This window comes from Coregonus clupeaformis, chromosome 20 (assembly GCF_020615455.1).
Source record: "Coregonus clupeaformis isolate EN_2021a chromosome 20, ASM2061545v1, whole genome shotgun sequence".
Lineage (NCBI taxonomy): Eukaryota > Metazoa > Chordata > Actinopteri > Salmoniformes > Salmonidae > Coregonus > Coregonus clupeaformis.
The window spans coordinates 46,527,125-46,540,623 of record NC_059211.1 but is presented as its reverse complement, the minus strand read 5'-3'; the positions used below and the strand labels follow the sequence as shown (position 1 = coordinate 46,540,623).

At 41.0% G+C, this 13,499-nt stretch overlaps 1 protein-coding gene across 3 annotated transcripts; it reads right to left on the bottom strand.

Moving 5' to 3' along the window:
• Positions 1 to 1,095: 1,095 nt before the first annotated feature.
• Positions 1,096 to 6,753, bottom strand: LOC121533529 (methyl-CpG-binding domain protein 3-like). 3 transcript variants are annotated; one of them, XM_041839561.2, is made up of 7 exons: positions 6,653 to 6,753; positions 3,480 to 3,639; positions 3,103 to 3,240; positions 2,876 to 2,966; positions 2,421 to 2,598; positions 2,061 to 2,204; positions 1,096 to 1,522 (listed from the first exon to the last, which is right to left on the bottom strand). In XM_041839561.2, the coding sequence occupies exons 1-6, from the start codon at positions 6,664 to 6,666 to the stop codon at positions 2,066 to 2,068; spliced, it is 720 nt and encodes a 239-aa protein (XP_041695495.1). In that variant the 5' UTR covers positions 6,667 to 6,753; the 3' UTR covers positions 1,096 to 1,522; positions 2,061 to 2,065. The 3 variants fall into 3 exon arrangements, with proteins under 3 accessions (XP_041695495.1, XP_041695493.1, XP_041695494.1); XM_041839559.1 differs by lacking the exon at positions 6,653 to 6,753 and adding an exon at positions 5,605 to 5,923; XM_041839560.1 differs by lacking the exons at positions 1,096 to 1,522; positions 6,653 to 6,753 and adding exons at positions 1,581 to 1,815; positions 5,605 to 5,927.
• Between the last annotated feature and the right edge of the window lie 6,746 nt (positions 6,754 to 13,499).

Genomic DNA, 13,499 nt, shown 5'->3' with positions numbered 1-13,499 from the left:
CAAATACTTATGTCATGCAATAAAATGCAAATTACTTACTTAAAAATCATACAATGTGATTTTCTGGATTTTTGTTTTAGATTCCGTCTCTCACAGTTGAAGTGTACCTATGATAAGAATTACAGACCTCTACATGCTTTGTAAGTAGGAAAACCTGCAAAATCGGCAGTGTATCAAATACTTGTTCTCCCCACTGTATGTACAAAGCTCAATTCATTTTCTCAACACTGAGAATCTTTGGGCTGAATTTAATTTGCATCGCGGAAGATTCACATTATCACTCAATTAAAATGTAAAGGCATTTATAGACTGCATTCACGGAAAATGCTGCATATGTCGGTGGAATGTCGAAAATTACCTTTAAATTTAACACGGATCTTCTGCGATACGGATTGAGCCCAGCCCTAATTTTTATGAAAACAAAATCTGCTTAGCTTACTCTGTCTGGCACCCAGTGCACAAGACAACAGGGAGGCAACATGTGTTGTGATGGCATTGACCCATTATTGGAAACATTTTAAAAACATGTTGACTGAAGCATGGCCATGGGACAAACGTGCATTGGCTAGAAACAGCAACGTTAAACAACTTCAGTGAGCACAATGAGTGATAAAATGAATAAAATCTACACAATGTAGGAGAAAAGGGTCCAAGTCACTTCTACACCATTGTCCCCATTATAACCATGTACAGTATGACTTCCCTCATAACTCAGTGTTATGTGAAAACATCACTAGCTATTGAGAAGCTGGATATGATGCAATAACAAAAGCAGAGTACAGTAGAATACTGCAAGACTTCCCAAAAATCACATGATCCCTCTTTGGTCAATACTGGGTAAGGGGTTTGAATGGACTACATGACAAGAATATTTCCTTGAGAACATGATTCAATCATTTTTCACTAATACTCTGTCCTGTGACTTTTACACACGCTTTTTAGAGTGCATCATTTGGGAAAGTATCTTGTTCCCTCTCATTAAAGTCTCTCTCACATAGCCCTATAAACTGAACCAAAGTACCCTTACACTATGGTCAATCGATCCACATGGAGTGCATTAGAAACCCAGAAAGAAAAACACATGGAAACACAGCATTCATTTCTAATGCAAAAATCTCCAAATGCATTTAAAATTTAGTTTTTGGGGGGTTGACATGAAAATCCATACAGTGTCTTGTAAAAAATACAACTACATCATTGAACACTGAATTCGTCATCATACAGTATGTAACCACTCTCCTTTCACTCTGAACTGTCAAAAAGTGATTTGATGCGCTCTTTTTCAAAAGAAAGCTAATAATCAATTTGATTCAGAATTGCTCAGTCCAAGTCCTTTCTTAGCGCTGGAGCCAGAAGAGCCCAACCAGCGGGCGAGGTGGGCAGTAGGTAGGTAAAGCTTCAGAGGGGTAGCAGGTGGAAAGTGGGCAGTTCTTTTGGTTGGATTGGTACAGGGTTCCTGGTTTCATGGTCCTGTGATAAGGTGTTGAAAAACCCATCCACACTAATCTAACTACCCATTGTCCTAGAAGAGAGGACAGAGACAGAGAGGTTTGTTGAAATGGCAAAACAAATACAGGCAGTAAATCATATTATAAATGGGTCATAGCATATCCCTTGGGTGGCATGCTTTGCAGCTCTGAATTTAAAATACTGACATCTATTGAGAAACTGGGGGAAGTCCATAAATGATGTACAAGTCTGAACAACCCTCTCATTTCACTTTCAACAACAGGAGGCCGTCAGCGCTCTTTAAAGGTCCTTGTTCCAGGTGCGTAGGTATCAAAATGAGAATACTGGAAGAGAGAGACCCGCACACTGAAAACAAAAAAAGAAGAATACATCCAAAACGGAGGCTTAAATCATGATGCCCAAAAGTTAATTGTGCAGAAAAGTGCAGAAATTAAAAGGCGAAAAACAGAACACAAACGTTTCGGCATCAAGCCATCATCAGTGTCAAACATCTATATTGAAGCCTCAGTTTTGGATTTATTCCTATTTTCTGACAGTGTGTGGGTCTCCATCTCTCCCAACAATACTGACACCTTTGAAAAGTAGCCTACCTCTGCTATACAGTCTCCATGTCGTCGTTGCCCTCCTCGAGTGAATCACCCTCGCTGGCTGCTTCCTCCACATGAGCCAACATGTCCGCCATTAGAGCTTCCTCTAGCTTCTTCCTCACACTGTACACCAGCTCCTCCTGCTTCCTGCACTCACCATGAGCAGATAACACACCAAAACATTTAGAGATATGGACTGAAATGAAAATAGCAAGGGAAAATCATAATTGTGTCATAATAATGTGTTCAAATACAATTCCATGAATGTATTCAGTTTCATTACTTCATAAATTCACAGATGCCATTACTTTTGGCACTGATATGACTCCATGGATCTAGTGTACACTCCTGTGTGTAGCCTACCTGATGTCCTCGTCAGTGACAATGAAGGCCTTGCAAAGGGGCTGCGATGTGTTAAGCCACACCCCTGGGTTCTTCTCCACGGCTGCAGACAGCTGACCGGTGATGGGGGCCGCACTAGTGTGCAGGGCACTGGCTATTGCTGACAGTAGAGTCTTGTCTGTACATCCAGGTCCAACTCCTATAGGACAGACAGGTGTTCACAATCACAGTAGTGAGAAGACATTCAAAAATAACAGAGGGGACATGGGGATCATACATGGCTCTTTCTCTTACAGTTCAGTAATTTAGCAGATGCTCTTATCCAGAGTGACTTACAGTAGTGAGTGCATACATTTTCCCCATACTGGTCCCCCGTGGGAATCGAACCCACAAACTTGGCGTTGCAAGTGCCTTGCTCTACCAACTGAGCCGCACAGGACCCCAGTTGGTAGAGCATGGACACACGGGACTCTTACCTTGAAGACCTTTAGGCAGGTCCATTGTCTTCACTAGCTCCTCTGCAATGTCAAACGCATCGAGACCACCAAGTTTCTTCTCCCAGAAAAGCTGTGAAAAAAACAACAAATACAAATAGATTTAGATTTGGTCTCATTAGTCAAAATTATCTTCAGGAATAAAAGTATATAACTCAATGTAACTGTAGTTTACATCACACAGCAGACAGGCTAATGGCTGTGTTTACCTGTCTCGGCTGGTCGACGGCTTTCTGTGGATCTGTCTTGACTTTGTTGCTGGGGTGGTTGGTAACCTTGGTGACAGGTTGCTTAAAGATGGAAGCAGTCTGTCTGACGGGGAGTGATGTGTTCAGGTCTGGCTTGCCCTTGAAGACACACAAAGAAACATTAGCTGACAGTGACAACAAACACTATGTTGCCACAGTGCTGTTCCTCAAATACTAGATATGTCGGTTATCCTTAGCGCCTGGGAGAAAAGTCTTGAAACACGTTATTCAGCATTCTTTTTTCTAACTTCTGGTTTGACAGCAAATAAGGGTGCAGTCATTGAGAAGAGTTTGTCCAAAGTGTCTAGAAATATTACTTCAGAAGCCAACCCTCTCACCTTGGTCTGATTGTTGCTGTCATAGCGCAGTCTCTGCCTGTTCTTGTTCAGTTTACTCATGAGCATCTTCCCCGTGCGGAAGTCGAAGGAGCCGAGGTCCATCTGGTTGCCAAGGTAACGAGCCAGCTGAGGCTTGCTCCGAAACTTCTTCCCGGTTGGACTAGGTGGGGGGGTAAAGTACAACAGACCACAGTGTTAGGCTATGGACAACTGACCAGGGGATAGCAAGAGGAGAAAAGTAGAGAGATAGATACAGGTAAGGTAACTGACAAAATAAAGGAAACACTTGAGTAAATAAGGGATACAAAGTATTTAAAGCGGGTGCTTCCACACAGGTGTGGTTCCTGAGTTAATTAAGCAATTAACATCCCATAATGCTTAGGGTCATGTGTAAAAAGGCTGGACAGGCCATTATTTTGGCTACCATGGCTATGCCCCTATAGGATGACAATGCTCCCATCCACAGGGCACAAGTGGTCACTGAATGGTTTGATGAGCATGAAAACGATGTAAACCATATGACATGGCCGTCTCAGTCACCAAAACTGAACCCAATTGAACAGCTATGGGAGATTCTGGAGCTGCGCCTGAGACAGCGTTTTCCACCACCAAAAACAAAACACCAAATGTGTCCAATAGAGTTCCAGACACTTGGAATTGATGCCATAGTGCATTGAAGCGGTTCTGGCTCATGGAGGCCCAACGCCCCATTAAGACAATTTATGTTCCGGTTTCCTTTATTTTGGCAGTTACCTGTAGATCAGGAAAACTGCAAACAGACAGAGACAGACACAAAGACTCTGCAACAAACACGTTTTAAGCTGGGGGAAAAAAACTGTAGGCATGAAGAGTAGCTGTAAAACAAGATATCATGCAAGAACCAACACAGCAAAGGATTTACTATTCACATATGTCAGATTATTCATGTAATGTATATGGAATTAATGTGTGAACAATGAGTCTTTGCATAAGCATTTTATTTAACAAACCAAAAAATTACCGATTTTGTGTGTGTAATTGTATAATTAACGATTTAAGCAGTAGAATAGATGTTCATGTATTGTATATTCCCAAATGTATAACCAATTCGCCATTAAAAGTATACAATAGTTTGAGATAAATGACCTTACTAACATGTTCCAGAAGAAGTGGTAGTGTGGGGATAAACTATTGGGATACAATGTAACTGGGCGATCAAGTGCAATAAATGTTGCAACATTTCGAACGTTTGATTGGAAACATTGTTTCAGAATTATTGTGTAGCGGTTGGTCGCCTTCTGCGGCCTAATTAGTGGTCAGCAGAACGGCAGGGCCTATTGCATCTAGATCTAAATCCGTGGACAAAGGCGTTGACAAATCAGCAATAGAAATGCATACTCTCTGCTATAATAACCAGTTATATCTCAAATACGTAGCCTATTGATGCACAGTTTATTTTGATGCATTACGATTTTCTAAAACATTTAAAACTTTGTATGATTGACCAAACTATGGAAACATCCGTGCTTGCTGAGAATTATTGCAAAAAATATTACACTTGCTTTCAACATCATAAATTGAGACCATTCACTTGCAAATAAGGTGCGTGCATCACACTACATAATCAAAATTCGGTATACCGTAGCCTACCAAACTATACAACCGACCGCCTCCCCCCTTTCTCGCTTCTGCTGATCCTCCTCCTCACCTATCCTAAAAAATAACAGCTTGTGGTTTCATGATTGTTCCTCTGTATCTATTCAATAATTGGCTAATCGATTATTTAATAGTTAGCTCCTCTGGTCAAATAAAATGATAAGGTACGGCCTTTAAATCAGGCGAAGCTATGTGTGATGCAATCATTCAGATAACCTAACACTGTTGCACTAGGTTGACAGGTTCTTAGGTCTACATAGGCTAAACATTGGTTCACAAGCTCCTTATCCAACTATTATGTAGGCCTACGCTATGAGAAGTGGCCTAGTTACCCTGATGCCACAAATAGAACAGTAATATCTGCTACTCCCCTCCCCGACTTTCTGTCTCCAGGTCACCCCCCTCCTTCAAGTAAACCCATACAGCCCCAACTCCCTTGTAATACCGCCCGTAGACTACATCTGCATGATAACACCCTCTTTCTCAGTACCTAAAATAATAGACATCGCTTTTTCCCGCAGACAAACCCGACTTTCTGGTCACTTCTTCGATCTGCCAGCCCTTGGGGAGAGCCAAGCACTCCCACCTTTTCTTCTCCATGTTCTCCTGTTGAAGTGTTCAGTGATTATCTTTGCTAGCGTTTTTATATTTGGGGTTACATCTCGTGTTTTATACAATGACTCCGTCCATTAGCGACATACGGCTCAAACACTATTCATGGTTCTCCCTCCCGATTTCTCGCATCTCTTTGTCATAGACTACAGCATATCGCTCCGCCGTAACCTTTAGACACATCACTGCCTGCCTGCCTCAAGAGGGCAATGAGGGCTACATCCGCAATACATTGGACAGTAGCCTACATTGCATTATTGAATCCTGATCCGATAAATCATTGATTTGACGCGCGCGGTAGCCTACGTGAACGCTCCAAAAGTAGTGCATTATAACATAGCCTATCCCCAAAATATATATAGATTACCAATATGATTTCACAAAGTCAACAAAGGAGATTATTTAGGCAAAGTTTCACATAGGTGAAATTCGAGAACGCAGTGAGTCGTTTTCATCACGACAATGCTCACTTGTCATTCAGTCGTTTACATAATGCTTTTTATGAATTGACAAAGTAGGCAGGAACTTCATAGGTTGAGAGGGCTACATGAATTACATGACTTGTTTGAAAATATTCGGTATAAAACAATTATCTATTTGAGATAGATTGGTATAGAATTCGTGAGATAACTCATTAAACGAATTGCTCGTCCTATTTTGAACAAAAATGCATTGCAATTAAGAAAAGTTCAACTGCAACACCAATAAGAAGTGTGTAACTAAATTTGGAATCCCTGAACTACCTACAGTTCAATGGTTTGCGGATACACTCAAGACCACCGAAACGCCTCCCACACGAGAACCTAAACCCTTCATCGATGACAAAATAGTATTTTGCAACAATGCATTCCTAAAACAACACATTTTATGTCAAAGACAGCGATATCAGAAATATAGCTGGGTATTATTTTGTGTAGGGTACTTACTCGTTTTTTTCCATCTCGCATACTATCTAGGTTTCTCCCTTTCCGTCTGTGTTAAATCCCTTCTCCCCTCCTTTCACTCCCCTCCCCCTTCGATGAGAGAAATGAAAGACATCCGCGCAAAAACAGAATCGCCCCCAGATTAAACCTGACTGTTAATAATGGATATCAACGGGGGTTTGAAACAAAGTAGCGCTAAAAGCCTGGTCAATGTATCCAACAAGAAACACAAGACAATGTATCCTTTATGATAGTAAATAGAATGTGACATGTAGCTATCTTTCTGAATCTTCAGAGCAGCCCACATGTGTGTATTATGTAGCAAGCAAGCGTAAAATGAGTCATTAAAACTAATGCAACAGTGGTTGCTAATACCACTTTGCATTACAGTTGGACAAAAAGTATTGAGTGTCAAATACATTTTTACAGACAATATTTTGCAAATAACCACTTTCTCACTCAGTGACTGATTAACCAATTATTTGCAATTCCATTCAAATGGCTTATTTGTGGGATATAATGCTTTCTCTTATTTGGTGCTGTATTAATGTTAACTTCACTTCAGGAATGTTAAACAAAATAAAAACATATTTACAAGGATTTTTCATCAATTGAATTTATTGGTAAAATACGTTATGCATTAATACATCTTTTTGGGAACTTCTCAAAATAACTTTCACACAATCGTATCAACGAGTTTGCCACTCAAACGCTGCATTAACATATTTTGAATGATTGTCAATGTGAAGAAGAATGACAAAGACAGTAAGTAAATGAAATATTTATTCACATTAAATAACATTGGAACAAAACAGCATGCAATCTAACATGACATTCCTATGTGCAAACCCCTACAAGCCCTGATTGATTGACGTGTCGGGTCATCCCACTTTAGCCAACGCAGAAAGAGCAAGCACTCCACCCATGCCCATCTCCAAATCGTAGTCCTGCAGACAGACACACAAACAGTCCAGTCATTAGCAGTAATAGGACACAAATATAATTATTTATTAATTCATTCGCTAGCATATCCTTAGGGGACGACTGAAAAATGTAAGTTGTTTTTAAAGATGGAATCCACAGTAGAAACAGTCTGCCCCACGGACATTGTTATTGGGGTTTTGTACTATGTATTTAAATACTGTATTGTAAACAGCTCATTCTAATATTTCTACTACTGTACATTGCATTTCAGTTACACTGTTTATACACACCGCATATTTACTTATATACTGGATTCTTGACATAGCTCACTTACATATCTACTGCTGTACATACCATTCTTAGTGTAAATTCATTCGGTGTATATAAAGTGCATTCAGAAAATATTAATTCCCCTTGACCTATTCCACATTTTGTTGTGTTACAGCCTGAATTCAAAATGGATTCAATATTTGTATGGATTTTTTCTTCACCCATTTACACACAATACCCCATAATGACAAATGACAAAGTGAAAAAAGGTTTTTTAGAAAATGTATCACATTTATTGAAAATGACACCCCTGAGTCAATACTTTGTAGAAGCACCTTTGGCTGCGAGTCTTTCTGGGTAAGTTTAAGAGCTTTCCACACCTGGATTGTACAACATTTTCCCCAGTATTCTTTCCAAAATTCTTCAAGCTCTGTCAAATTGGTTGTTGACCACTGCTAGACAACCATTTTCAGGTCTTGCCATAGATTTTCAAGTAGATATACAATGCTTTGGAAAGTATTCAGACCCCTTGACTTTTTTCACATTGTTACGTTACAGCCTTATCCTAAAATGGATTAAATAGTTTTTTCCCCCCTCGTCAATCTACACACAATACCCCATAATGACAAAGCAAAAAAACAAAATTGTGTGCAAATGTATTAAAAATACAAAACTGAAATATCACATTCACATAAGTATTCAGACCCTTTACTCAGTACTTTGTTGAAGCACCTTTGGCAGCGATTACAGCCTCAAGTCTCCTTGGGTATAATGCTACAAGCTTGGCACACCTGTATTTGGGGAGTTTCTCCCATTCTTCTCTGCATATCCTCTCAAGCTCTGTCAGGTTGAATGGGGAGCGTCGATGCACAGCTATTTTCAGGTCTCTCCAGAGATGTTCGATCAGGTTAAGTCCGGGCTCTGGTTGGGACACTCAAGGACATTCAGAGACTTGTCCCGAAGTCACTCCTGCGTTGTCTTGGCTGTGTGCTTAGGGTTGTTGTCCTGTTGGAAGGTGAACTTTTGCCACAGTCTGAGGTCCTGAGCGCTCTGGAGCAGGTTTTCATCAGGGATCTCTCTGTACTTTGCTCCGTTCATCTTTCCCTCGATCCTGACTAGTCTCCAAGTCCCTGCCGCTAAAAAACATCCCCATAGCATGATGCTGCCACCACCATGCTTCACCGTAGGGATGGTGCCAGGTTTCCTCCTGATGTGACGCTTGGCATTCAGGCCAAAGAGTTCAACTTGGTTTCATCAGACCAGAGAATCTTGTTTGTTTCTCATGGTCTGAGAGTCCTTTAGGTGCCTTGTGGAAAACTCAAAGCAGGCTGTCATGTGCCTTTTACTGAGGAGTGGCTTCCATCTGGCCACTCTACCATAAAGGCCTGATTGGTGGAGTGCTGCAGAGATGGTTGTCCTTCTGGAAGGTTCTCCCATCTCCACAGAGGAACTTTGGAGCTCTGTCAGAGTGACCATCGGTTTCTTGGTCACCTCCCTGACCAAGGCCCTTCTCCCCCGATTGCGCAGTTTGGCCGGGTGGCCAGCTCTAGGAAGAGTCTTGGTGGTTCCAAACTTCTTCCTCCCCTCCCGAAGGACCTGAGCCCTAGGACCATGCCTCAAGACTACCTGGCCTGATGACTCTTGGCTGTCCCCAGGCCACCTGGTCGTGCTGCTGCTCCAGTTTCAACTGCAATTCCTTCGACCTCATGGCTTGGTTTTTGCTCTAACATGCACTGTCAACTGTGGGACCTGTAATGTGGAAAATGTCAAGGGGTCTGAATACTTTCCGAATGCACTGTAGACAGGTGTGCCTTTCTAAATCATGTCCAATCAATTTAAATTTAGCACAGATGGACTCCAATCAAGTTGTAGAAACAGCTCAAGGATGATCAATGGAAACAGGATGCACCTGAGCTCAATTTCGAGTCTCATAGCAAAGGGTCTGAATACTATATATTCCCAGTCATGTGAAATCCATCACTGACAAACTGAAATGGTCCACCCACACAGACAGTGTGGTAAAGAAGGCGCAACAGAGCCTCTTCAACCTCAGGAGGCTGAAGAACTTTGGCTTGGCACCTAAAACCCTCAAACACTTTTACAGATGCACAATTGAGAGCATCCTGTCGGGCTGTATCACCGCCTGGTACGGCAACTGCACCGCCCACAACCGCAGAGCCCTCCAGTGGGTGTTGCGGTCTGCCGAACGCATTACCGGGGGCACACTACCCGCCCTCCAGGACACCTATAGCACCCGATGTCACAGGAAGGCCAAAAAGATAATCAAGGACATCAACCCCCCGAGCCACTGCCTGTTCACCCCACTATCATCCAGAAGGCGAGGTCAGTACAGGTGCATCAAAGCTGGGACCGATAGAATGAAAAACAGCTTCCATCTCAAGGCCATCAGACTGTTAAATAGCCATCACTAGCACATTAGAGGCTGCTGCCTATTGAAATTACTGGCCACTTGAAGAAATGGAACACTAGTCACTTTAATAATGTTTACATATCTTGCACTACTCATCTCATATGTATATACTGTATTCTATAATATTGTGCTGTATCTTAGTCCATGCCGCTCTGTCATTGCTTGTCCATATTTGTATATATTCTTAAATCCATTCCTTACTTAGATTTGTGTGTATTGGGTATATGTTGTGAAATTGTTAGATATTACTTGTTAGATATTACTGCACTGTCGGAGCTAGAAGCACAAGCATTTCGCTACACCCGCAATAACATCTGCTAAACACGTGTATGTGACACATTTTTTAAATTTTGATTTGACTTGGTCTGCGGTTGTGAGGCCGGTTGGACGTACTGCTTAATTCTCTAAAATGACGTTGGAGGCGGCTTATGCTAGAGAAATGAACATTCAATTCTCTGGCAACAGCTCTGGTGGACATTCCTGCAGTCAACATGCCAATTGCACGCTCCCTCAAAACTTGAGACATCTGTGGCATTGTGTTGTGTGAGACAACTGCACATTTTAGAGTGGCCTTTTATTGTCCCCAGCACAAGGTGCACCAGTGTAATGATTATGCTGTTTAATCAGCTTCTTGATATGCCACACCTGTCAGGTGGATGGATTATCTTGGCAAAGGAAAAATGCTCACTAACAGGGATGTAAAAAAAAATTGTGCACATTTCTTTTAGAGAAATACGTTTCTTGTGCATATGGAACATTTCTGGGATCATGAAACATGGTACCAACACTTTACATGTTGTGTTTATATTTTTGTTCTCTCTCTATATATAAATAATTACATATATTTTATACATGTTGTATATACAGGGCGCATTTGTAAAAGAGACCTAGGTCTCAATATGTCTTCCATGTTAAAATAAAGTTTAAATAACAAAAATAAAAAACATCCGCTAACTTGTCTATGCGACCAATAAACTTTGATTTGTCTTTGTTTTCTTGAGGAAGCAGAGGTGAAGCAGAGGTGGGGAGTGTTGCGCTTCAAGATTTTTTTTCTTGCACTACATTGACGATGTTCTATCGAGCATACAATGATGTCCGAGGGGGCAAAAAACAGTGTTCGTTGTTTGTATTAACTTCTTTGTTGTAATATTGCAAACGGACATGGCAGTTCCAGCTTTAAGGACATGCCATCTGTTGCCCACTCAATAGCCTATAACTACACTCAGGCTTGAAAGGATTGTTCAGTTGCTTTGGAAATAAACACACAGCACCCCAGAATTCTTATCTCACTTTATGTTCACTTACCATTCTGAGCCATAGAGGTGACTCTAGTCGTCCTTGAATTTGCCATTGATATAGGGGACCCAGTCCAGGATCAGCCTCCAGTCTGTAAAGTAGACAAGGGCAACTCCGCCCACCGATCCCCAACCAACCATCGTGGGAACCCTGGACAAATGATAACATGGTGGGGGGGGATATATTAGATGTCCAGTAGCTACTACAGGTGTTTGCACTACAGCTATCAAGTCGTCGTCCCGTCCCCGCCCCCAGTATTTAACCCCTTGACCGCTCAACCTAGGGATCACTTGAGGTGGTGTAGGCTATTTTGGTGGGCATATCAATACAACAATGCATCAACATTCCTACCAAATCGAAAAAAAGGTTCATCTCACACGGTCACACTGTCAAATATCAAGGCCAAGGGTAAGCTAGCGAACTAAACTCCACTCCATGGTGAAGGAAGTGGAATTTGAGCTCTTAAGGGTAAGCCAGCTAGATAAGAGTCCAGTTTTGCTATAATCCACTTGGTTGGCTAGTAGTACACCAACACAGCTAAAATATGGTGTTGATAAAATGGAGCTAGATAGCTAACAGACGCACTGTTCCCCTAGTAAAAGTAAACACTCCAACAAGGTGGATTTGGTCAATGTTAAGGCCATAATTAACACAAAGGCCTGATATTGTAAGCAAAATTAACTAGTTAGCTATTTTGGACCACAGATCGGCAAAGAACAGTAGCTAACGTTAGTTTGCTAGCTCACTGCGTTGTTGGCTAGCTAACGTTAGCTAACTGAGTGATGGGTCATGGAAGGACACGTTGGACCTGTCAGCGTGTATTTATAAAAGTTAAAGAAATGTTCACAAAATGATAAACAAACTTCAACTTACCACGTCCTGGCGATGGCAACGTATTTTGCCCCAATCAACTTGTTTAGCACTTGCACCATTCTGACCACTTGACAGCTATAAGACGTTTCTGACCTTCCTCCACAAGCACGGTCGTCACTAGTTACCACAGCCGCAAAGTTATAAACCCTGTCCATTTCTAAAATGTATCTTCTTAAAATCTGATTTTAAAACTAAACCTGATCCTAACCTTAGCCACACTGCTAACCTTATGCCTAACCTTAACCTTAAATGAAGAGCAAAAAGCAAATGTTTGTTTTCATGAATTTTTACGATAGACAATTTGACTTTGTGGTTGTGGTAACTAGTGGAAACCCCCTAGCACTCCATGCAAGTCTCAGGACCTCCTCAGGAGTGTCCGCTGTAATGCCGTTAAAAAATAAAAAAAAAGCAGCCAAACTGAAAACCACTATTTCCAACTGGATAAATTTTTTTCTCATAGCAGAAAATGATGCTGAATATTGTTTGTCTATGCATCAAGGCCATCTTAATTAGAAGCTTACAAGCAGGTTTGAGAGCTAAACCTGCCTGTGTTTCTGTACAATCCAATATCATCGGCTAGTTATGCCACAATATATAGTTTCCCCCTGATTCTTTAAACATCAAAACATGTATTTTATTATAAACTTATTTGGTTTACAGATATGGCTATATATTATAAAAGCATAGGCCTACGTCTATTTCTGGTTCAAACTGACAATGCCATCAGTTTCTATTTTAATTATGGCTGTCATCATTTGGCACCTTTCCAATGGAAGTAAACCAAATAATTTTCAAAGCTTTATTTTCTGAGCTCAAAAGGGCAAAATATCAAAATTCACATTTGGAAAACTTTCATAAGGGATTATGGGCTATACTTTCTCAGACCTGTCTGCACCAATGGGAGATTGAGAGAAAACATTCATTTTCCAAGCTATGATAAACCCTTTATTACAATGTTTTCCTTTATTTTCCTTTTTATGTATACAAGATTCAAAAGCCAGACATTGAAAAAGGTATAATTCTGTTATTAAAAATGGCACATTTATTGCTACATTA

Excerpts from the sequence above, each read along its gene's own strand:
- LOC121533529 (XM_041839560.1), bottom strand. The coding sequence starts at position 5,714 with ATGGAGAAGAAAAGGTGGGAGTGCTTGGCTCTCCCCAAGGGCTGGCAG. Across the intron at positions 3,640-5,604 it reads AGCGATGTCTATTATTTTAG|TCCAACCGGGAAGAAGTTTC; the intron begins GTACTGAGAAAG and ends CCCCCCACCTAG. Across the intron at positions 2,967-3,102 it reads CCGTCGACCAGCCGAGACAG|CTTTTCTGGGAGAAGAAACT; the intron begins GTAAACACAGCC and ends TTTTTTTCACAG.